A 25,914-nucleotide genomic window follows, 5' to 3' on the forward strand; every position below is an offset into this window, starting at 1 on the left:
ACATTTGCTCAGTTATTAAAGTAAAAGAAAAGTCGAGGGTCACATAAGTAAATATTGATGAATTAGATTACACATTTTGAATAAATTTTAAAATATAAAACTATTTTTTTCTATAAGAGATAAGCTTTAATTAAAATAAATAATTGTGGAATAAGATCAATAATTAGAGTTTATTACACACTACATCTATATAGGGCGTGTTTGACAGTAGCGTTTGAGGTAGCGGGTATCGTTTTGACCTAATTAAGACGCTACTTGTAAAATTGTAAGTGTTTGACTAGGTAGCGGTTAGCAGTAGAGATAGCGTTTGGGTAGCTTTTGCCAAACGTTAAAATTAGTAGCTTTTAAGGTAGCGGTAGCTTTTGACAAAATTATAATAAAATTTTAAACATATTCTACCTTTTATTTTATTTATTTTAGAATATCAACAACTACTTTTACCGAGCACATGTATCCGTTAACCGCTAATTTGACAGCTAACCGCTACCCGCTACTCTAACCGCTAACCGCTACTCAACCGCTACCGCTAATTTTGTCGAACAGGAACAAATCCGTGAGGTGAATTGCCAACCCACCTACCAAACCAGTGTCTACTACAGATTTTATGTTTTTTTTTTTTTTTTTTTTCCAGTTTTGCTTCGTTTTTTTATTTTTATTTTTTATTAAGTCAATTTGTTTATACTGGTTTGTTGGTTGAGTTTGTTTAGTTTATAGTTGATAATAGTAAGTACATTAATATACTTTATTCATTTGTTTATACTTCAGAAGTTTTGTTTACCCAAAGATCACTCTGCTACTGAAATATCTCTAGAACTTTGGTATTTGTTGCAGATGACGTAGGATTGAATCAGGTAACATCATTATCCTTTGTGATTATGTACAACAACGAAAACAAATACGACGACTATATTTTGCAAGTTATAATCAATTGGAACAACAGAAGTAGTACTCTGTAGTCTGTACTCCCTATTTGTTTTGTTTCCCCCCTGCAATGTAAATCTTTGTTGTTTTTTGATTATTTGTTGTTTTTTTCGGAAAAAGTGTGAAGTTATTTGTGATACCGTACATCCCACATTCATTGTAACAACAATGTTAGCCATCCAGGTTTTATATGGCATTCAGCAAACCAACAGAAGTTGCAGCCATGTGGTTTATTGTAAGATGGTGACTACTAGTTCCCCTATGACAGCTACTTACTTCCAGAACTTTTAACTTTTTTGGGCCAATTCGTCTCACAGTTCTGAATCATACAGCTTAACGTCCATATGTTTGCTGTAATAGTGTGTTAAACCTGGTAAGACAGTGTTAAAACACCTAAAAGGATGAAAGACTTCTACCATACAAGTCGATATGACCACAGGTCGATGAACACAACGGAAGGGCTAAATTCCACACTTGCACCTCTAACATTATTGCAACCTGGACATTCTATCAGCTTTTTTTATCCTCTACAATCAGCACAAAAGGGTTATGCCTTCCGAAGATGTTCACACATGAACACCATAACACAAAATTCAGCAGAAAGGCAAGGTTAAAGTGGAAACATTAACCGCATCAGACCACAGCAACAAAATAATCAGCGGAAAGGAAAGGCAAGGTTAAAATAGAAACATTAACCGCATCAAACCATAGCCAAATGTCTAGAGATCATAATTTCCAGCATCATTGTGTTTTTTATATCACAAAGCACCAAGCTTTGGCTAACCTCTCAGCACAGAAGATAGACTAGTGTACTGTTAAAAGTCCCGCATCCTACTTACCATACCATACCATACCAACCAATGTAAACTACTTGAAGTATATGGAGACCTGGGGAATATCAACATCGTTGTCCTCATCATCTTCACAGGCAACAACCACATCAAAATGCCAACGGTTCAAAGGTAGCTCAGCCTTGGCAACCTCCCTGGCAAGATCAACCATCTTCTTGTCCATCCTATCTTTATGCCTCGGGAACATACTGTTGTACAGCAAACAACTACCGTAGGAGACACTGTAAGCATTAAGCCCCTTGTTCTTAAGCCACTCAAGGAGCTGTCTCAATGTTGGGTTATCCTTCAGAATCCAGCGGTCCCAGACTGTCCAGCTCATGTCCTGGTGTTTGATCACTTTGGGTGGGATCGGTTCGGCTATTGAGAAGAGTGGGAGTGCGAGATTGGCAAAAGTATTGCGGTAATCCTCCACTTTGTGCCCTCCATCCATGGCTTTGTAGAGTTCCAGACAGACAAAACCTGTGGCCATGGCTGTGGATGTTGCAATTGCAGGGATGATCCTACCAGCAATGAACTTCGCCTTGAGCTTGTCAACTTCAGGAATCCCATAGTTCCTCGCCCTCATGTTAGCAAGTCCAGCAATCATGTCCATGTGATAATTGGTATCATCATCCTGTCAATTCATGAGGATGCAAATCATTCTCAGGACATACATCACAAGCAAACAACTTATTGAAGATATCAGTAAGCTCATATTCTGCAAGTACAAGACTAAAACTATAGAACCATACCAAGGGCGAGATTAACATATAGTCGGATAGTCCAATGACAAAATTTGGTATAGACCATAATTAGCACAAACTACCCATAATTAGCACATTATCTGGCCTTGGACTTTAAGCTTGTAAGTTCGTGCAAACATATACTCCCTCTGTATTTATTTAAGGGATACACTTGTCTTTTCCGGCCGTATTTATTTAAGAGATACACTTGCCATTTTTAGTAACTTATCAACCCCACTATCTAATTAAATAATCTATCTACACCCCAACACCCCCCACTCCCTAAAATGGCATGGTCCCCACTTGTTTTTCTTATTAAAATATCTACTCAACTCCACTTGTTTTACTACTTTATTTCATTTTATTCTTCTTCTTAATACCCGTGTCCGGCCAAGTGTATCTCTTAAATAAATACGGAGTGAGTAGGTATTCACTACTGCTAAATGTTAAGCAATAACTTCAATTACACTGCTTTTTTTTACTCAAATATGCCCCGACCCAACCCCCCCAAAAAAAAAATCTTAACACAAGGGGTACAGGGAACCAAACGGAGTAAAATAGACCACTAGTAATAATCATTACAGAACCAAAATAAGGAAATACACTCAGCCACCCTTTTCACCTTCAAAAACGATTATCTTAAATTTGTGCATACCATTATCCGAGCTTATGTGAATTTAACTAATCTTATTTGAACTTATGTGAAGTTCATTAAACTTATTTGAACTTAAGTTTCTTACCACTTGTTTTTTTTAGGTGAAGTGAACAAAAAGCTCTACACACTCATTTTGCAATCAATAATCATGACAACAGATATATAAACAAATAAATATGACAATTTTAAGACAATGATACGGTGATGTAATCAGTATGTACAGTTTTTGTTAGTAGACAGACATGATCGTGGCCAGCTAGTGGGCTTTCACATCTATGGCAACAAAAACAGCATCTCCCACTCTAAAGAAAAAAAAGGTAAATTGAACAGTTTTTTTTTGCAACATAATGGTAAGAGTCTCTTGGCAATTATAAGGGTAAGGTATGGAAATTTATGCATGTTCACAGCCAATAATGATAAACAATGCTAACCTTCTCAAACTGCACTGCGCTCATCCTGAAGCTAGAAGAGAGCTGGCCCCTGGAGTTCTCTAACCTTGAGATCAATTGTTCAATCACCTCACTATCATCTATTGAAGCATTTGAAAGGCTTGTAGCTTTCTCATCCGTAACAATCTTCGCATTCTTCTTTGGTTCAAAATCGGGAACAATCACTTTACTAACAGCATCAGCTAGTTTTTGAGGAGACCTGGTCCAGTCAGGTATTGGGATACCAAAAGTCTCAGCACGCAGTACAGATGCAGCCAACACAAACTGAAGGTGGCTAACATCCTCAACAGAGAACTGCAATGGCCGTGGAAAACGTTTGGGCGCAGACCAGAATGGGGCACCTGTACTGGTTACGGCATCCTCAGGGAATGTAAATGTCAACTGCTTCACACGGTCTGAGAAGTAGTCTTCGAACCTAAACAACAGAGTAAATGATGCAGCTTCATTAAATAGGAGACAACAAAACAACATTGTAAAAGAGCACTAATGAGTCAAGCTTAAGTACCTCAAACGTGCCCAGGTAATGCAGTCCTGGAAGTCGTCACATTTCTCTTTGTCAAGACACTCGATCACACGCTCCAGGGTCTCCCTGGCCTGAGCATCACCAGCTTTCCTCATGGCTGATGCATATTCACCAGGGTTGTTCAGGAAGGCATTTACTTCAGCAGGTGTCTTCTCAAGAAGTCCTTCAAACTCAGACCTTGCCCACGTCAAGCAATGGTCAATGTTATGGGGGAAAGAATGGACAGTGCACATAGGTGCCTGTCTCTCGGGTGGGTCACGGGAAGCACCATAGTTTTCAGTTAGATGAGGTATGACCATTTGCGTATTGCACTTGGCACCAAGGGTTCCTGACTCGAGGAGAGGCTTCTGAAAATACACACACCTCTGATCAATGTAAAGCCTGGCATTGACATTATCCAGTGCATTGATAACCACATTCAGATTCTCCCAAAATTTGTCATCGAAGACGTTCTCTGTCTCAGGGCTTGCACGATTTTGAAGAGCTTCAATACGAAGACCTGGATTCATAGCAGCAGCTGCAGTTGCAGCAACTGTGGATTTAGACTGCCCAATGTTCCAATCACGGAAAAGAAATTGTCTGCTTAGATTACTCTTTTCTATTACATCATCATCTGTAATTGTCAGTTTCCCTAGGCCTCCACAAGATACCCCCATTAAAGCCAGATTTTTCAGAAACTCACAACCCAAAGCACCAGAACCAACAACAAACACTTTTGCGTCTTCAAGCTTTTTCTGGAGCTTGGCTCCAAAAACAGAAATTTGGGCATCATATCGACTGTTCAAGGGCTTCAGATCCCTTGGGTCCAGGGGTTCTGTGGGAAGGGATTCTAAGGAGTCAAAGTAGAAAAACTGCAAACAAGCAGAACGAAAAAGTAAGTACATAATATCCAAAAAGATGGAAAATGTTTGAAATCAAACTACACTTTGTGATGGAGAAGGAAAAGAAACAAACCACTAAGGCCTAATATTTGAAATCAAACTACACTTCCTATTGAAAAGTTGAAGTTTGTTGAGGAAGAGAGGCATGGCCAGGTAATTGAAATTTGATATTCTGTATGGGTGTTTTTTTTTTTGTGGCGGGGAGGGGGGGGGGGGGGGGGGGGGGGGGGAATGCCACTGTGATTTTTCTCTTATTTGCAATACCCATTGGAGGGCATCTTTTCATAATTTTTTTGAACAGAACCATCTCTGCAATTTTTCATCAAGCACTTGGGTGCAACACACAGCAGGAAGAGAGGGTGGAGATGAGAAAACAGAACTACAGAAAGTAAATGGAAGTTAAAATAAATCATTTTGCAATGAAATAGTGACCAATTTACTGCCAAATGTGTTTTTATATGCTTCCACTTAGTCACAAAAGATATTAAAGTATACAGGACCTCAACTTGTTCAAGAGCATTCAGGAGAAACGACAAACCTGGAAGAGTGGATGGAACTTCCCAGAGCATGCTTTTAAAACTTCTTGCCCGACAATGCCACCAAACATTGCAGCCATGGGATTCAAAACAGCCTTTGAACCAAAAGCGAACTGCCGAAGTAAGTTTTGGTCAATATCGTCAAGCTTACCATCAGCTGAACTATCATTAATTTCTTTAACAAAAGATATCAGCTTCTGAGCATCATCCTCAGATCCAGCAACAGGAAATCGACCCAATGCCGAGACGAACTTGTCCAATCCTTGAAACGCCAGATGAAGAAGAGGTGGGCGATCAAATTTAGAGAAGTCGCTAAGTAGGAAATCACCAGGATCCTTTAGAGCATCACGAAGTGTTTTAAACTTTAACATCTTTGGTTGCTTCACCTGCGTCACAATACCACCTTTCTCGTATGGGCTAAGACTTGTGGTGTCTTCATCAAGAGTGAAAGAGTAGGGCCTGGCATTTTTAATTTTCCTAGGCTTACCATCATTCAATTCTGTCATCCCACAGACTTCTGAGAACGTTACTAGATCCCCATCCTGAAATTCAAGCCTCTCATCGTCCACACAGGAAATCAGAGCAGGATTGTCATTACTGATAGATGCAATTATGCCAGCGTGTGGATCATTACCATCCGTGTCAACTACAGTAAACTCAGGCCCAAAGTCACAAAAGACACTGCCAAATAGGCCACATACTTCTGACTTGATGAAAGCAATAGGGGGCTGATGATTATGGCAATATTCATCATATTCAATTGCTTTATCTAGACTGAGATTAGTAAACACAACAACCTGCAATATATTAATACACATAAATCAGAAATAATAATGATGTATGACAGAGAGCTGAACATATAACATAAAGCATCCATGAAGGAGCCAAACGAACACCCTGCATGCACAACAAAGAAGCATTTCTGGCATTACAAAATTTTCAAGGACCAAGAATTATGTAGGGAATTTACACAAAACAGTCCGATTAATATCAATTTCTTACGTCAATCATTAAGGTATAAATCATTAAATTTACATATACACCATCATTCAGAGCAGCATTCCAGGATTGATCAAGCCATAGGATCAAGAACATACAAGTCTATGTATGTCTAAGCCAGTGTTTTTTACATGTGTGTAAAATGGGGGCAGGGGGGTGGGAATAGCTAAACTGAATTTAAACACCCTTAGCAAGCTTTTCACCGTAGACACATTCAGACCAGCTACAGAGGTTAAATGTAGTTCAAGGATTTCAAGCATATCAATCTTGGAAATCATCAATGTGAATTGAGCAACGAATACCAAATGCCCAAGTTAGCCAACAGAAACAAAAGGCCCAATCAACCCCAAACTCAATTCCAATCAATTTATAAAAAAGCTCAAGGTGCATTAAAGCGATAGGGGTGTTGCTACGCCTTAGGCGGAATTCGGTGCGCCTAATTCGGCAAGGTAAAGTTCAAATTACCCATGTTAGTTCTGAGAATTCAAAAGGGCAGATTTAAGCTCATACTTGATTCCAAAAAGGTAAATAACGACTAAGAGTGACAAGGAGGATATTAAAAGAGAAGAATAAGGCAACCTAATACTGTGGGATTAGAGAGCTTTAACGAGGATAGCCAATCCATATGCGATGATCAAACAATGCTCTGTAGGGAAATTGTTTGATGAAAACATAGCTAAGGTTGTATAGATTTTCCAGTTTAACTAAATATTGCACCATGATATCAAGCCAGATAATTTCTTGTCGTCTACCCAGGATGAAGGGACAGAAGGAGTCATACTGAGTCGAAAATAGAAATATTTTAGCAGAATATGCAAGAGAGAGAACATGATGAATACAAAGAGAGCAAGAGGACAGAAAAATAAAAAATATGATAGAAAAGTGGTGTATGAAAAAGAGTGCTTTGGGCATTAGGCAAATGGGGTTAAGTGCTTTTTTGAGCTAAGTGGGGCACATTCAAAGAGGCACGCAAGATGCACAGCTTTCTCTCTCACATATTTTTTTGATATTTATCAAGTGCACCTCACTTCAATGAGGCGCTCCTAAGACCACCAAGGTGCAGCTCTACCGCCCTGGTGCGCCTTTATATTGTTCATTCATTGAAAGAAAGAGAATAACGAAACATATCTATAAAATGTTGATTTTTTTTAGTAAAGCCAACTTATGTTACTTTATCAACAGAATATTGTAACACCTCATATACATATAGTGATATTAACTAGAACAACTTACAATAGTCACATTTTGGGTCCTTATCAATGCAAATATTAAACTCCAAACCCTCAATGAACAACGACGATAATAATAATATAATAATAATAATAGTAGTATAACAATAATAATAATAATATTAACAAATAATAAGAAGAAAATAAATAAAAATGTACAACTTAGCATAGCATCAGCCAACAATCAACAATCGTCCAAGCTCTTTTGTTCCAATCTCAGCTTATTATAAATTATATCAAAAGGAACACTCTGGAACAGCTATAATAAGACAATCGTAGTAGTGAAAATACTTGCTGAAATGGTGCCCCCCCCCCCCCCCCCCCCACCACCCCCCAAAAAAAAAAAATCAAACCCCTGTTTCTGCTAGAAATGTCAAATACAAAACAATACCCACCCATCTCAGAGACACTATGCAGATGAACTTTCAGGCAGGGGGCTGACAGGTAGCTCTGGCAAATCATAAATTCAAAAGAGAAGAACATTTCATCCTCCTCTCTAGTGTAAAAACCCAATTGCTTCATAACCATATTTACTTATATATAGGCAATATAGCTCCACATACAAGTATACAACCTTCTTCTCCACCTCACAAGGCTCAAACCAAAATGGTTTCACATTTGTTGGAAGAACATCTGCCTACCAATAAACACTTAAATGGACACGTCAGTATTCTGCTCTTGAAGAAGGCCAAAATGATTCCCACACTTTTTGGTGTTACATCTAATTGTAAGTTTCCTAACCAGAATTTTCCTACAAGAGGTTTATACAACTAAGCCTTTGAGCAGTCCAAGATTCAATTCCTAGAATGAATAACCATAATGAGGTTTGCCGATATCACGCCTCCTTTATCCCTTAAAGTCTTAACCACACTGTACTACTGTCAGGAGTAAGAGAATCCAGAAAGTAAAAAGACCAGATGCACGCGCTAACTTATATTTAAGGAAACTACATCCAAACTAACAAAGTTCTATCGAGTGCGAAAGATTTCATCCAACTCTAGTTTTCTCTGGCAGGCTTCATCAGAAGTGTAAGGGCTTTAGAATTTTTTGCCAGGTCATACACTACATGCAGGAAAAGCACGCAAACACGACGACAACAAAGCCCTAGTCCCAAAATGATTCTGTGGTCGGCTAACATGAACCGTCATAAGGAACCATCTGGAAAATCTAAGGTATACTCGTTATCATATTCATGTATAGGCAAACCAACATTACAACAAGTAAATGAAAATTACTTAGACCTTTTCCGCACATAACCATTATAGGTGATTCAAACTGTTTGATGTCAATGACAAAGACTATATAGATCCACTTTAGCTAAACATTTTCCTACAATAGTTTACACAAGCCTTTTGTACAATAAAACAGACGTGCCAACTGCCAAGAGTTAGGGCAGTCCAAGATTCTATTCCCAGGATAATTAACCATAACTAGTTTACCAATATCACACCCCATGTATCTTAAGTTCTTAACCACACGGCGCTGCTGTCAGGAGCACTATAATCAAGAATTTAAGACCAGCAACATGCCCCAGCTTATATTCATGGAAACCACGTCCAAATTAAACAATCATCGGATTGTATGGAGTGTAAAAGATTGCATATGACTAGTTTGCTCAGGCCGGCTTCACCAACGTGATAAAGAATTTAGAATTTTTACATGACATGCGGGAAAAGCACACACAGTCGCAAACACAATGTATAAAGAATCTCAAGTTGTACCCGTTATCATGCACAGGCAGACCGACAATGCAATTGGCTACACATAACCATGATGGATGATTCAAATTATTAAATGTCAGTGCAAAATTCAATATAGATTATGATTAGAAGAATCAAATATCAATCACATATGATATAGAATAAGAAAATGGGCAATAGCAATCTGGTAGCTTTTTACCTGAAATTCAGACAGCTTCTCCTTGGTCAATTCACTGGTTAAAGTTGAAACCACTACAGCATTATTCAGTTCTTTCAATTTCTGAACAGAAACAAGGGCGCGGTTTTTTCCCACATCTTCCTCAGAAAATGTGAAACTGCTGGACAAATCCCACAATTCCACGACTCCTTCATCATGTAATGTCACAGACTTGACACCCGCAAGGACAAGATTTTTTGCTGCAAAGCCAAATATTTACAGCATTAGCATCCAATCAGATACTGTATAGAATCATTATAAATTTAAATGAACTGTGCTTAGTAATGAAGGCAAATGATACATGCAAGAAAACATCATGCACCTACACTTGTAACCTATTAAGGAACTATTCCAACTAGATGACAAAGTGACCTTGTGTTTTCAGTCAACGAAAGGGCCACCAAATTGAGACAAACTTTCTTGGCAATCAAACAGATGAACTATATTTCAGTTGTTGACAGCCAATTCAAAGGTTTTTCATTAAATGCACTAACAACTTCTTTCTCTAGTTAGAAATATGGGGTAAACACTTTAACTCTTGAAGCCTCACAAGCACGGCACAAAAAGATCAACAACTATAGTCAGATGATATTGAGCATGGAGATTACATGACACAGGAACACGCCTTTGCTTCTGTTCAGAGACTATAACAGCCGATTTAAAGCAGCTCCACTACTGACCATATAAACTTCTCACTCAACTCCAATCAAGTTCAGACAAAATGAAAATTACAGAGTTTGTGTCAACATCAGATATTTTATAGTTACAATTACTCCTTTTAGCACAATTCAGTTGAACTCTAACATGCACATCAAGCCATTGCTCAAATTCGCTTGTTCAAAGCAGATTATTTCCCTCCGCCTAAGGACCAAACTATCAATCCAAAACTTCACCCAGCACTTGAAGAATTATATAGTATCAAACAAAACCTAATAAGAACCTTCAAATGCTTTGTTCCAGATGAGGACATGAGGTAAGTAGAATTTTCTCGCCATCTTCAAAACACTGATTTTCCCTATAAGCATCTATACCCACAGCTGGAACATGATGGTCCATTTGCCCTAATTTTAAACTCCTTGTGTTACATTTAGCCTTCGGCAGAATTGCCATTGAGGAAACCTTTTACGTCATTACATAAATAGTAAACATCTCAAATTCTCAATTGCTTTTTTATCCTTTTCATTTTAACACCAGTAAAACAAAAAAATCATATTAAACGAAGAAAAAACTATAGAAAACGCAAGCAATACAATAAATCAATAATCAAAATAGCCTTGAAAATACAGTAAAAATAATAATGCATGAAATAAACCGCCATATAATGAATTCAAGCCGAAAAATCACCCGTCAAAAAAAAGCTGAAAAATCACACAAGATTAATTAAAGAAAGAAAAAGAAAAGAGAAACGCAGCGTATACCGATTTCAGCACCGAGGCCTTGCAAGCCGGAAACGAGGATGTTCGAGGCGAACAGACGGCGCATCGTCTCACGGCCATAAACGGCGAGCTGACGACTGTGCAAATCTTCGTCGATGTCATTTGGATTGTTGTTGTTACTTCTGTCACCGAAACCCATTCTCGAGAGCTCAGATTCACGGTTTTCCGATCCTTTTCCGTTACCGTTAGCAGATGCCGTTAAATCAACAAAAGACGAAGTAGAAGATGAAGCAGGAGCGGCGGTTGAGATCAAGCAAGGCTTCTTGAAAGCAACGTTGAAGGCGGTGACCTCCAGAACTTCGTCGTCGTCAGCCTCTCCTCCCACTGCTCTCTTAACTGGAAGCATATAGTGCTTTCAACTACTCTCTGCACCATTTTTCACCATTTCAACAAAATCAAACAACAAAAACTCAACAAAATTATGATCGAACAACGATTTCGATTTCCGATTAAACTAAAACAGCATCAAGAATCAAACAACGAGCAAAAAATCAATCGCAAATTTGATAATAAAATGACGATTCAGCTACACAACATCAAAAATCAACAAACAAAAAGAAGCAAAAAAATCAAATGAAATTTTGGAAATGAAAATGATGATTTAGCTAAACAACCTCAAAAATCAGCAACAAGCAGAAAAGTAAATTTTGGAAAATAAAATGACGAAAATCGTCAAGTGAGGAAGAATTGCTTGAAAATGAAGCAACAAGAAAAGAGAGGAGAGAGAAAGTACCGACTGCGAGATGAGGAGGTGGAAGATGGAGGAGAGAGAAATAGGGGTGGTTTTTGTTTTAGGTAGGGATGATTTTTTTAATATTTATAGTGTGGTCTGTTTTGAGAGTTGAGGGTTTGAGCTCGGACCTGTGGTTTAGGTATTTATAAGGAGATAGAAATGGGTGACGGTTAATTCTGTAAAAATTTATATCCATTGCAGAACTTTTGAGGGGGAGAAAAAAGGTTTTAAAATGGCAACAGAAAAATTACGTCGACAGCAGGATTTGAACCTGCGCGGGCAAAGCCCAGCAGATTTCGAGTCTGCCTCCTTAACCACTCGGACATATCGACGGGTTACTGGCAAACGTACAAATTTAACACATCTAAATTTACTTTCTTTGTTATTAACCCAATTATGTTTAATCCTACCCGGCCAACAATTTGTTCACCAATACATCGAGAACAAGATTGGTCAAAACTTGACTATGAGATAGTTCAACAAGCCTGAACAAAACTTCTAGACTTGGTTAGTAAACAAGCTAGATTCGAATAATGTCATGTTCAACTCGTTAATGTTGCAAACACTATGCTGAAACCCATTGCTCTTCTATATCTAATTCAAGCTTGTTTGTAAAAAAAAAAATTAGACTTAAAAAGAGTTATTATATGGAATAAATGAATACTTCAAACTATGTACTTCTACGCTTCTACCTTCATTTTTATGTAGTTGGTCTACTCTGTATAACTCTAGACACGGTAGTTAAGAAAGAGGAGAGAGAAATTGTGGTTGGTAATTCAATAATATTTGATAGGTAGTAAATTAAATGGGTTAACTTAATTAAGGAATTGAGGTCATTAATTTAAACCACCAACAAACTCATTGTTCACCATCGATACACTTCGGTCGACCGACATGGCAACAACACATGCTCATCAACGAGCGACCATAACCCACCACTCATCTGTTGTAAAAGTAGGTTGTCAAGGATCTATTATCTATACTAATATATCAAAAGGCATTTATAAGAACGTATATGGGCCACGTAGATCCATCCTTATTACGCCACATCACCACTACTAAGTATCATGGTAGTTGACAACCAAAAAGCATGTAGCAAGGATTGAACACTTGACCTCTTGAATTAAAAGTTACCATTCTTACCATCTTAGCTAGCCACAATGATGTTATATCTTTCTATTTAAATAATACATACAACCTTTTTAAAATGAATAATAATGAATTAAAGGAAAAAAACAAACAAAAGGGAATTAATTACTTAACTTATAAATGTACAATTCTTCTCTTCTCAACTTAAGCTTAAAAAACAAAAAATTAGGGTAATGGAGTGTAATTATGAGTGCGTGAAGAGGGAAACATTGACAAGAGTATAATAATCAACTAATCATGAAGAAGAGAACTCGACTTTGTTTTGATTTTAGGATATGGGAAGGAAGTTTGTTGATCGGCCACTGATCTTGAATGGAAATCAGATAATAGCACTGTTTACACAAATTTTCTAGTCTAGGAAAATAAGATAGAAAATAATGTAACAAAATATTTTTATTGATATTTGAATGTTTGGGTACAATCTCTGTATTTGATAGTTTACAAAAAATAAACTAAGTCCTCTGATTCTGTTTCGCAGCTGACGATGACACGTGTGTGACACCCGGATTTGGTTTTAGGGTGACAGTCGTTTGATGACGTCAACCTGAGTTTGAGTTTAGGGTGACAGTCGTCTGATGACGTCAACCTGAGTTTGAGTTTAGGGTGACAGTCGTCTGATGATGTCAACCTGAGTTTGAGTTTAGGGTGACAGTCGTCTGATGATGTCAACCTGAGTTTGAGTTTGGCTAAGCAGTCGACACAAATTTGATGTGTTTATTGACTACTTTCAGAGAGAATTCCCAGAGAATTTATGGACTCTTGAGAATAATGAATTTCTGATCCCCCGCCACTGAAGTAGACGAGTAGTATTTATAGGAGATGAAAACTCCTTTACTGGACTTGATAGGTTTAGGCTCGGGCCCATTTTGTGACTTAAGAGTCTTTAACCTGGTCCACTTGATTTGTTTATTTTGGGCTAACAGTACGACTTAGCCCAATACACTTTTGACCCAAATTGTATTTGAGTAATTCGGATATCTAATTTGGGTGGGCTAAATTAATAAAAATGGATTAATATTATGATATCGGTCCAAGTTAATTAATTAATTTAAATTGTAATACATTATAAATTTTTAGTGCCTACAAATTGCCCCCTCGAGACTATGTCACATATACAACTTGAAGCGTTTGAGCGTGACGTGGTCTCGAACCATCATAACTTGACAGTCTCTCAACTTAAAATTGACTTAACAATCTCCTGTTTACGTCTCACTTGGTTTCTACCCGGCAGTATATAAGAGCCTTCACATCCAAGAATCCTAATTGTACTAGGTTTTGCCAAGATATAACACCGCCAACAAAATCCTTGTCATCCGTAGATTAGAATTGTACTAGGGTTTGCACTTTGCACTTAGAGATCCCCACAACGTATAAAAAGAAGGGGCTTATCCCTTTCCCACAGCTGCAATACAGAGAAAGCACGCACAAAAGCCCATTACTCTCTAAATCTTCATCCTCGATCGACATCTGCAGTGGTATTCCAAGGAAGGTAATTGATATCTCACCAACGTTTATGTATATATATTTTTTTTTTTCAGAAAACGATCTCGATTTTACTCCAATGTCTAATGCAACAGTTGATGAACATACCAGAAATATCAAACAGAGAACCACAATAAAACGATGTTTTAAGATGATTAAGAAAACAAAAGAAGTTCAAGAAACTTGGTACTTGTCTGTGATAAACTATAATAAAACCAAAGTCACTCGTACTAATTCAAATTGTGTTCTGAAAAAAACAAATTTTGGCCACTGACTACAACACCCTGCTTAAGAGATCTGTCCTCACATGAACAAGTTAGGCTTTGAAGCCTTGTATGTTGTCTTGAGCTTCCTGCTTACTTCGTACTTTATGGCCATTCGTATGAGTAATTGATCTTTAGCACTATGAACAAGTAATACAGCAAAGCAGAACACTTAAACTGATTGGTAGTACTATGTCGCAGATTCTTCTTTAATGTAAACCGCATCGACATTAGCAATACTCCATCAAAGTAGCTGATATCTTTAACATCCTTTATAATACTTTGAAGATTGATATACTTAATCAATCACCATAATATATCAGGTTTTCTTCCAACCCATTTTTTTTCGTCTTTACTTCGCCCTCTTCGTTTGGCTTTATCATTCTATCTATGATTATGGGTTTAACCCCTTGAGTTCATAATATGCGATAGGAATCATCGGCTTAACTCCAAGAACTAATCTTTGACATGCGAAGTGCATCTACTGCCGTATACTCCACTTCGTATGAATTATTAATGTCATGCATGCTTTCTTGGTTGACCTTCCTTGATGCAATGCAAATTACTGTGGCTTTCTTTGTTTTATCCATAAAATCAATAGATCAATGATAAGTTAATCAAGACTGTTTTTTTTTAATCTTGCAGCAGACCCTTCTAGATATCAACCGTAAGTAGTGATTGTTCGCAAAATATCAATTGTTCGACTCGCAACCGGTAAGTATTTTACTTCTTTGATGCCGCCTGTGTATGCGTCTTTTCTTCTTCAAACAGCTGAAACTTATTTACTGGCCTGGCATGGTTATTGTTTTATAGTTAAATGTGTCAGCATCATCATCATCATCATGGGTAATTAAATCAAAAGAGTAATGATCCTTTTTCCTTTGATCAATCGTGTTGAACCTAGACCTTTGTCATTTATCTTTGATGTTACGAAATATGTAAGAGCAGCCCCCCTTTTTTTTTTTTTTGACATATGAAATATGTTCACGGCTATGCATGAGTTCTCAATGCCATGTATGCTTTCCTGGCTATGTATCCGTCAGTATATTGCTGTTACTTGACCACAAATTGCTCGACTACGTCTCACTTTTGTAGAAACTAATTAGCAAATCAGAGTGTTCTGCTTCTCCGTACCATTTGCAGCATACTTGACTAGTAATTATGATGTCCCCTTTTATTTAGTCTATCCGCAAGATCAAACATAGACTAGGATTTTTTTTTTATCATACTACGTTGTACTTCGCATATCTTCCTATTGAAGTGGGAAAGGTGTACCTTTGACACGTTTGATTATTTTGTGTGTGTAGGTATTCAATTCTGACAGACTTATTGTTTCACCGCCTCGTACTTGAGACACAGTCAGGGATATAGACTAAGTAAGGTGATTGTTGTACACCCTTTTAGACTTTTTTTTTTTTTTTTTTTTTTTGCACTTTTTTTTGTATATGCGTATTTTTCTTTTTGCAACTTAGTGGAGGCTCAAATGGAAAGAAGGAGGATTTATCGTGATGGGTCATCGTGTTTGCTCAGTGAACCCATCAGGGATGTCGGGTCATCGTGTTTGCACAATGACCCTGTCATCCTCAGATGATCCGTTTGAAGACCTGGATGCTTTTGAAGGAGGATTTATCGTGATGGGTCATCGTGTTTGCTCAGTGAACCCATCAGGGGTGTCAGGTCATCGTGTTTGCACAGTGAACCTGTCATCCTCAGATGATCCGTTTGAAGACCTGGATGCTTTTGAAGGAGGATTTATCGTGATGGGTCATCGTGTTTGCTCAGTGAACCCATCAGGGGTGTCAGGTCATCGTGTTTGCACAGTGAACCTGTCATCCTCAGATGATCCGTTTGAAGACCGCCTAATGTCATTAGCAACCAAGTTTTTTTGTTTGTCAATCCCGTTTGATTCTTTCTCATCCTTTCTTGTTGTCATTGCAGGAATGGTATATCTTTCAGAGTTCAAGAAAGGTGATGACATTCATCTTTCGATTAGAGACGCTGAGGAAGATGATCCAAAAACTGGAACCCATTTTATCATTCAAAGGTCACTTCGGCGCCCTACTGGCAGCATGAGAGCATCTCTTGATCAGTCAATCTTTCGCAGTGAGATGGCGATCCAAGTGACTCCAGGAACTTCTAGTGATCCCCCTTTTTATGTTCTCAAAAGCACTCTCCCTGATAGGTATCAACTAGATGCCTTGTCTCCAATGCTTGGTCGTCGTATTCTTTCGGGTTCAGTGGGCTGGAAGTCCAAAAATTTAAGGGTCTCTGGCGAGGCATCTTTTCTTCCTGGCTGGTGGGAGTGGACAGAAGATGTATTATCCCGCTTTGGAGACATTCTTCGTGTTTGCTCAGTGTACAAGGCAGTTCAGGCTTCTCTTTGTTTATACGATAAAGACCCCAACATTATCCGTGCTTTTTGTGAGAGCTGGAGCCCCACTACAAACACACTCCATACCATGACCGGGGAATGGTCCGTTTCTCTATGGGATATTTATAAGCTTGGGGGGTTGCCCATTCTTGGAGGAATATATGATGAGACGATCCCTGATTATCATATGCTTGGAGCGCGAGATGAGAATGGTAATCGACAAATATCTCAAGCTTGCGTAATTCTCTTTACAGTCTATCATCGACTTGCAAAGGATCCTAAGTCAAAGAAAGGGGTTACCGCTCAGTTATGGATTGACTTTTGGTGCAAAAGGGAAAGGATTCACAAAGTCCCTCTTAAAAGACGAAGGTATACCGAGAGTCGCCCGAAGGTTACTAACAACCCTGATGTGAACATTGAAGCTCAACCAATATCTTGGTCACAAGAAGAAAATGACTTGTTTGAATCTCTTGGAGTTGTTGGCGCTAACAGGAGAGCAATCACTTATGTTGGAGCCTTTTTATCGTGCTGGTTGTGTACATTTGTGCTTCCTCAGTCTGAGGACAGGCTGATTAGACCGGGAACCTTTGAGACTGCTACTCTGATGGCGCGAGGTGAGACGTTTAGTCTTGCGGTGCCTGTGCTTACCAGCATTTACCGTGGTTTAAATAGCATTTCAAGCAATTCGAAGCCCTCCTATTCCAAGACTTTCTTCCCAGCTCATTATCTCTATGCTTGGCTTGCATATTATTTCAACACTCATCACGATGCTGATCCTGTTCCATTCGGGCCTTTAATGGTCATATATTCAGGGGCGCAGGGGTCAAAATATTTCAATGACGGTGATGCACGCACTCTTATACATGGTGGGGCGAAAATGAATGTGGGTTGCATGATGTTGAACAAAAATAGGAATGAGCGTTTGTTTGACGATGGTAACTTAGATAAAGTGAAGTTTAGTTACATGATGGCTCTTCGCTCAAGTTATCTTGTTTTGCGCCGTGAATCTCATGATGGTCATTTTTATGTTGAACCATATTCCCCTCATCGATTTGGTAGACAATTCGGTTTTTGTCAAGAGATCACAGGTGTACTTCGTCGTGGTGTGGACGAGCGAAGTGTAACTTACTATGAGGCATTGAGGTATTGGTCAATCATACTCTTCAAAGACAGTCGATCTCGAGTATTCACCCCAAGTCAGTCTCTCAATTGGAAGGAATTGGTGACACCTGAGTTCAAAAAGGTGTGGCCTACAATAAGTATAGGCGATTTGAGAAAAGGTGTTGATGTTCTTTGTTCGGGTGCAGTGTCTGACACGTCCAAGTCTAAACAATGTCAAGGTAACGAGAAAGGGGTACTTCGTCAAAGAAGTGATGTCATGCATCCGGAGGGGACTGACGACAGTCGTAAACGACGTTCTTCCAGAATAGACAGTGCTCAACGCCCGTTGATTGGACTTGACAACAATGATAAGACTGCTAGCGATGCCGAGTCTGATGTCGACTTCAAACACAGACGAAGGGTAAGACAAAACTCTGATGACTTAAGTATGGACGTCGACGACTTGGGCGCTGATAGGTTTTTCTTGGACGTTCCCGAATCATCCGTTGTACCATCCAACCTTGAAATAGTGAGTACTTCTTATTTACTTACTGTCAGATTTTTCCTTAACATTTCTGTCTAGCATATCTTGTAAAGAAAGTAACACCCTATCAACCAAACAAAATAATCGTCCCTCAATTTATTTATTTTTAACTTGCAGGACGGTGATCTCGACTTGGAAGTTGATATAGGGAATACTGCGACTGACTATCTGTTTGCACAGGGTGACGACCCGTTTCTCCCTAGATCAACTCCTGGAAAAGGGAAAGGGTTGACTGTCATAAAGGACTTGGCTCCCCTAGGCTCGGCGCAGATGAATTCGAATGTCAACTTATCATCTTCCCCCAAAAGTCAACAATCAGTCGACGGCCCTAACTCTCTTGAAGTTGCTTCTAAGGCTTTGGGCGTTCGACCTTCTCCCGTGAATGTCTCTAATCATGTATCGAAGACTGTTCATACCCATGCCATGTCTGTTAGTTCTTTTCGTCCGGGTCCAAATTCTTCTACTATCTTCAATAATGCAGTAAAACTGATAGGTGCAGAATATTTACGCCTATTGCAGAGCACACCCTTTCTCGAGGTTACCCAAAGATATGAAGAAGCTTCCATGGTGTATAAGGGAATCCAACAACTTAGAGGTGATCCAAGTTTGTTGAAACGCAAGGTAGACTCCTATGTTTGGTCTGTCAAGTCTTATCTTGCGTTGGAAGAGGCTGCAGCGAAGCGACAGAGATCTGACCAGGTGGAGCGTGAGATACACGCCCAAGCTGAGGTGATTAGACAAGTCGAGTCTGACTTTGCCGAGGCACGGGAAAGGCAGAAACAGCTGGAGGAACAGGATGTCGCGATCACGAAGAAGATAAACAGTCTTGAAGTTGAATTGAAGGAAGCTCGTGAGATCAAGAGTTACTTGGTAGGTGACTTGGCGACTAGTGGTACATCTTTGGCATCTCTTGAGGATCAAGTAAAGGTTGCGAAGCAAAGTCTTGACGAATTGGAATCAACGCCTTTTGTGAGTGCTGAAGAGATCTCTCAACTCGAAGAACAGAAGACGCACCTACAAGAGCTTCAATCCATGATTAAGCCCTATGAGTGGATGGAGTGAAGGCGTATCTTTTTTTTATTTGCTTTCCTTTCTTTTTTGTCTGATGTATTGTCTAAATACTTGTCATTACTCATACTTATCACATGAACATATTTTGTTTATTATTTTGCCGTTCACAGTTTTAGACTCTTGCGGGCCAGGAGTGTAGTAATGAATAATTATTTTGCCGTTCACAGTTTAGACTCTTGCGGGCCAGGAGTGTAGTAATGTTTGTGAATTTTTTTTTGGTGTGGCTGCACTTGAATAGTTTTTTTTTGTTACTCAAGCTGCCTACGTACTTGCAAAATAATTGATGATTTACTTTACAAGATCAAGCCAACGTAGTTCAACACCCATCTCTTTTTTTTTTTCTTTTTTTTTTTTTTGTTTCTTTTGGGCGAGCAGTTTATCCTCTTACTTAGGAGTTTACAAAGATTCCACTTTTCATGAGTAGTACCGCTTTAGAAACTTGTCGTTGATAGGCCCCACGCGTAGTCCTTCTGCGTCAACGATTTTGTAAGCCCCATTAGTGTATACCTCTTGCACAACATATGGACCATCCCATTTTGAAGTGAATTTACTTCCAGTCTTACGTGAAGTAATGATAGGTCGTCTCACTGCTAGAACTATGTCCCCCACTTGAAAAGAGCGAGGTCGAACTTTCTTGTTGAATGCGCGTGACAGACGAGCCTGATAGCATTCCGATTTCTGTTGTGCCTGCAGTCTTTTCTCGTCAAGTGCCTCTAACTCTGCTAGACGAAGTTTGTCATTATCATCCTTAGTCAACCCTTCTTGAATAGCTACTCGCAATGATGGAATTTGAAGTTCCAAAGGCAAAATAGATTCGACACCATACACCAAAGCGTATGGGGTTGATTGTGTTGCTGTTTTGTATGACGTCCTGTAAGCCAAAAGAGCTTCCCCTATCCTTTCATGCCAGTCGCGTTTTGATTTTGAAACAACTTTGCTCAACAATTTACAAAGTGTTTTATTGAAGGCTTCCGCTAGGCCATTTGCAGGAGCGTTGTACATGGACGATTTATGCTGCGTGAATTTAAACTTCTCACAAAGACTTGTCATCAATGTGTTGAAGAATGGCTTCCCATTGTCAGTGATGATCCGTCGAGGTATACCGTACCTGTAAATGATGTGGGTACGAATGAAGTCGACGACATTTTCTTTCTTGACCTCGCGAAGAGGAATGGCCTCCGCCCACTTAGAGAAATAATCAGTTGCTGCTAAGATATATGCTTGACCCGCAGACGACTTTGGTGTAATTGGACCAACCACGTCAAGTCCCCATGCTTCAAAAGGCCAAGATGAGACCGTAGGGTGCAATGGTTCTGGAGGCTGGTGGATGAAATTAGCATGAAACTGACAAGCTTCACATTTCTTCGCGTAGTCCATGCTATCTTGCACCATTGTTGGCCAATAATAGCCCATTGTTTTAAGGCAATCATACAATTTAGGACCTGATTGATGTGCACCACAAATTCCAGCGTGAGCCTCTTCCATGGCTTTCATTGTTTCCTCGTCTCCGATGCATCTCGACCATGAGTGGTTGAAAGATCGTCGAAACAAAGTTCCATTAAAAAGTATAAATCGAGGGGCTCGACGACGAATCTCCATTCTATGCCTTGGGTCACTAGGCAATTTTTGATGACTTAGATAGTCAACAATTGGTTGACGCCAATCTTCTTGGTCAATTTGATGAACAGTGATCATGTCGACTTCCTCATATTCCTCATCTTCAATTTCGTCTATGTCTGACGCAACGACCCAACGGTTACAAACCGGTACTGACATGGTTTCTTCTGCCCCCAGTGCCAAAGTGGCTGCAAGCCCTGCAAGTGCGTCAGCCATTTTGTTGGCACTCCTTGGGACATGATTTAACTTAACAGTGTCAAGCTTCTCAAGCAATTTTGTTGCATGTCTGTGATGAGGAATTAAATCCTCTTTCTTGACTTCATATTCTCCTAAGAGTTGGCTAATCACTAGCTGTGAGTCTCCGTAAATATCCAAGTCCTTTAATCCTAGTCCCACAGCCATTTGGAGGCCTAGAATGAGGGCTTGGTATTCGGCCATATTATTTGAGCATAACTGAGTTAACACAAACGAGTAAGTCAGAACATGCTTTTCTGGAGACAAAAAGACAACCCCAGCTCCAGCGCCATCTTGACGAGCAGCCCCGTCAAAATACATTTCCCAAGGTGGGAGTACGTCAATATAGAACACATCCTCCCCAGGCAAATCAACAGAAAGCTCCCATTCAGGTGGCACTGGATGATCTGCAAAGAAATCTGCTATTGCTTGACCTTTGACCGATTTTTGCGGCACGTACACAATATCATATTGTTTTATGAGTACAACCCATTTAGCAAGTCGTCCTGAGAGAACTGGTCTTGAAAGGATATACTTGATTGGGTCAGCTTTTGAGATGACATGGACTGTATGAGCCTGCATGTAATGCTTTAACTTTTGGATGGCAAAAACCAAAGCAAGACAAATTTTTTCAATGGGTGAGTAGTTCAATTCAGCACCCACCAAAGTCCGACTCAGGTAGTAAAGAGCCGTCTCTTTGCGATCCTCTATTTCTTGAGCGCACATTGCCCCCAACGACCACTCTTGTGCAGCAATGTAAAGGATAAGAGGTTTTCCTTTGACTGGTGCCCCCAACACTGGTGGAGAAGACAAATACTTTTTTATGCTTTCGAATGCCTTTCGACACGAGTCATCCCAGTCAAACGAAGTATCCTTTTTCATGAGATGGTTGAATGGGTGACATCTCCCAGCAAGGTTGGAGATGAACCTTCGAATGTATGCCAAACGCCCCTGAAGACCACGAAGTTCTTTAAGGTTTCGAGGTTCGGGCATCTCTTGGATTGCCTTAATCTTTGTCTGATCAATTTCGATACCCCTATGCCTGACAATGAAACCTAGAAATTTTCCAGATGTGACACCGAATGCGCATTTAAGGGGATTCATTTTTAGTTGACATTTTCGTAATCTTTCAAAGACTTTGCGGAGATCAGATAAATGACTCTCCCTCTTTTTGGACTTGACTACTAAGTCATCAACGTAGCATTCCACTATCTTGTGCATCATGTCTTCAAAAATTTTCTGCATCGCACGTTGATACGTGGCTCCTGCGTTCTTCAATCCAAAGGGCATGACTTTATAGCAAAATATCCCTTTCGGTGTGCGGAACGCTGTCGCTTCTTGATCTTCGGGAGCCATGCGGATTTGATTGTATCCGGCTGTACAGTCCATGAAAGACAATGCTTCATGACCAGTCGTAGCATCTATCATTATTTCCGTGACTGGTAGCGGGAAATCGTCTTTCGGGCATGCTTCGTTCAAGTCACGAAAGTCCACACAAACCCGTAATTGTCCATTTTTCTTTCTCACGGGGACTACATTTGCTATCCATGTGGGGTATTTGACTTCACGAATAAAGTCTGCACCAATAAGTTTGTTTACCTCGGATTCAATTTCAGGGATCAACTCCGGTCTAAAACGTCTTTGAGATTGTTTCTTTGGACTAACACCCTTTTTTATCGCCAAGCGATGGACAACAATTCTCGGGTCGAGACCAGGCATTTCTTTATAGCTCCAAGCAAAGACGTCTTTAAACTCTGAGAGTAATTCAGCATACTCATGTTCTTCCTCTTGAGTGAGAAGAGAGCTAACATACACAGGACGTGGTTCTTCAAGAGTTCCAAGGTTTAACTCTTTTAGTTCGTCCACAGTCGTCTGCCCCCCATCTTCAAGTATTTTGGGAGCCACCTCGGTCTCTATTTCTTCATCAGAATTTGAGACTTCTTGCGCTGTCACATGATTAGAGGAAACAAACTCTCGGTCGTCCTCCGCAAAATTATCAGATGACTTCTCCTGATTGGTAAACACCACAGTACGAACCCTTGCTTTAAGAGGTTGTTGTTCGGTGATGTCTATGTCTTGAGTACGTTTCATGCGGGAGGGAACCACACTTCTTGCGTCATCACTTTCCTTTGCGTCGTCATTTTTTCTTGCATCATCATTTCTCTTCCTGATGCGACTAAGTGCCGAACGTCTTGGTTGGTCGTCAGGCATGGATGACACGCCGACACGACTAAAGGCGGATCCTTTCCTCTTTGTCTGAGGACTTGATGATATCTTCCTCATACTATCATGTTCACCAAGCCTGTCAAACACAGATGCCTGGTTCTTAGTTGCAGGTGGACACAGTCGATCAAAAACAGAAGTCTTTTCTGGCCGACCATCACTTTCAACTTTATTTTCTTCAACCTCTTCTGCAGTTATATACTGTGAAGATGAGGTATTCACTTTTCGCCATATCGAGATTTTGACTGGTGTAGGGCGTTTAAATCCTATCCCCGTCTTGGATTCTTGAAACCCGTCACCGTACTCCAGAAGTTTCTTTTGTGTGTCATTGAGACCATGAGGTTTAGCATCAATGACTTTACCCATAGGTGTTGGGTTTTCAAAATCATATCCCGACTTCGCCAGGAGCTTATATGCATTCGGGTCAAACTTTTCTTTGTTTAGCTCCTTGACTCCTGAAGGTTCTTCAACTGTAGGCGACTTGATGATTCGATTCTTTTTACCCTTAGCTAGGGGAAAGATTGTTTTACTCTTCAAGTCTTGGAGAGCGACTTCATCAACTTTCTTCTCCACCTTTCCCTCAATTTTAGGGTCCTGGCATTCCTCAAATGGTGATTCTCCTTCTTTGCGTTGCGACTTTGGGATGTACAGCAGGATAGGGGCGGTCGACGACGCTTTTGCCTTTTGGGTGGGTTGAGTGACAACCTCTTTAGTCACCTTTTCCTTCTGAATTTCTTTCCTCTGAATCGGCGGCTCCTTAGGGATTAAGGATGAATCAACTTTCTTCTTATCATCCTTCTTGCCTGTAGAGAGGATTTGAGATGGCAGTATCTCACTTGACGCCACATCATCATGTTGAACTGCTGGTCTGATCACGTAGACAATTACTGGCTCTAAACTTCCAAATTGTAGGGTTTGAGCCTGCAGAAGTGATTCACAAACTACTGAAGCGTGATTAGTTGTAACCGCCTCATCAAGATCAAGTACAATCTTCCCATCTTTAGCAAGTTGCATAATCTTCTCCTTAAGAGTTATGCATTTTTCGATAGGATGACTCACCAGCCTATGATATGGGCAGTATTTAGGATCGGAAGTTCTTCCCATTTGTTCAGGTCGCTTGGACTCGGGAAGTTCTATGACTTTATTTTTAAGCAAGTCATCCAACATGCCAGGCAAGTCGGAGTCTGGGAAGGGGTACTTCTTAGCCTGCAACTCTTTCAAGGTAGGCTTGTCACTCTTGACAAATCTGGAAGATGAGGCTTTGTATTCCTCCTTTGCCTTTCCTGAAATCTTGATAGGCGCTGAACTAGTAGTTACTGACATGGTCTCCTTAGTCAGACTCTTGAAAGGTTTCTCAACCTTAGTGTATTCCTTCTTCTCTTTCTTTGCTTCCGAAGAAGTCCCCTTTTTCTTGTTTTTCAGGGAGATCTCCATATCATGAGCCCTCGTTGCCAGCTCTTGAAATGATCTCGGCCTTATACCCTGTAAGATATAAAGAAGATCCCAGTCCATTCCATTGATGCACATTTCTACAGCAGAAGTTTCAGTCAGACGATCTTTGCATTCCAAACTCAACGCGCGCCAACGGTTGATGTACTCAAGGACCGGCTCATCCTTCCATTGTTCAGTTTGCGTTAGCTCTGTCATGCTAACTACGCGTTGAGTGCTAAAGAACCTTTTGTAAAACTCCGTCTCCATTTGATCCCAACTATCAATGGATTGCGCGGGCAGACCAGTGTACCAATCAAAGGCAGTCCCTTTGAGAGAACGGACAAATTGCTTAATGAGCAAATCGTCTGTTGTACCGCCATTGTTACATGTCTCTATGAAGTGTGCGACATGCTGCTTGGGATTACCCTTCCCATCAAATTGGTTGAATTTTGGTGGATGGTAACCTGTTGGCATCCGCAGCTTGTCAATTCTCTTCGTATAAGGTTTGACGTAACGCTGATTGCCGTGAGAGCCTCCTCCCAGTTCACTTTTGATAGCTTTGGCTACCATGTCTTG

At 39.9% G+C, this 25,914-nt stretch overlaps 2 protein-coding genes and 1 non-coding gene across 3 annotated transcripts; 1 reads left to right on the forward strand and 2 right to left on the reverse strand.

Moving 5' to 3' along the window:
* Nucleotides 1–1,598: 1,598 nt before the first annotated feature.
* LOC110776300 (ubiquitin-activating enzyme E1 1) lies at nucleotides 1,599–12,010 on the reverse strand. The gene is made up of 7 exons (XM_021980842.2): nucleotides 11,853–12,010; nucleotides 11,102–11,485; nucleotides 9,666–9,883; nucleotides 5,541–6,335; nucleotides 4,104–4,972; nucleotides 3,581–4,013; nucleotides 1,599–2,385 (listed from the first exon to the last, which is right to left on the reverse strand). Exons 2-7 carry the CDS (start codon nucleotides 11,463–11,465, stop codon nucleotides 1,789–1,791), a joined length of 3,276 nt encoding a protein of 1,091 aa, XP_021836534.2. The 5' UTR covers nucleotides 11,466–11,485; nucleotides 11,853–12,010; the 3' UTR covers nucleotides 1,599–1,788.
* A 92-nt stretch (nucleotides 12,011–12,102) lies between these two features.
* Nucleotides 12,103–12,184, reverse strand: TRNAS-CGA (transfer RNA serine (anticodon CGA)). The gene has a single exon. It is a non-coding gene; the product is annotated as a tRNA-Ser (tRNA).
* A 6,429-nt stretch (nucleotides 12,185–18,613) lies between these two features.
* On the forward strand, nucleotides 18,614–20,034 carry LOC130463924 (uncharacterized). The gene is made up of 2 exons (XM_056833213.1): nucleotides 18,614–18,747; nucleotides 18,880–20,034. Exons 1-2 carry the CDS (start codon nucleotides 18,667–18,669, stop codon nucleotides 19,822–19,824), a joined length of 1,026 nt encoding a protein of 341 aa, XP_056689191.1. The 5' UTR covers nucleotides 18,614–18,666; the 3' UTR covers nucleotides 19,825–20,034.
* Nucleotides 20,035–25,914: the final 5,880 nt, after the last annotated feature.

The sequence above is a fragment of the Spinacia oleracea genome, chromosome 6, assembly GCF_020520425.1.
Source record: "Spinacia oleracea cultivar Varoflay chromosome 6, BTI_SOV_V1, whole genome shotgun sequence".
NCBI lineage: Eukaryota > Viridiplantae > Streptophyta > Magnoliopsida > Caryophyllales > Amaranthaceae > Spinacia > Spinacia oleracea.

What these genes read in the sequence shown, in the direction of transcription:
- LOC110776300 (XM_021980842.2), bottom strand. Translation starts at nt 11,465, where the DNA reads ATGCTTCCAGTTAAGAGAGCAGTGGGAGGAGAGGCTGACGACGACGAA. An exon ending in ATTACCTGGGCACGTTTGAG is followed by an intron (nt 4,014 to 4,103) that starts GTACTTAAGCTT and finishes TCTGTTGTTTAG; the next exon opens with GTTCGAAGACTACTTCTCAG. An exon ending in GCGCAGTGCAGTTTGAGAAG is followed by an intron (nt 2,386 to 3,580) that starts GTTAGCATTGTT and finishes ATGAATTGACAG; the next exon opens with GATGATGATACCAATTATCA.
- LOC130463924 (XM_056833213.1), top strand. Translation starts at nt 18,667, where the DNA reads ATGGACGTCGACGACTTGGGCGCTGATAGGTTTTTCTTGGACGTTCCC. An exon ending in TACCATCCAACCTTGAAATA is followed by an intron (nt 18,748 to 18,879) that starts GTGAGTACTTCT and finishes TTTAACTTGCAG; the next exon opens with GACGGTGATCTCGACTTGGA.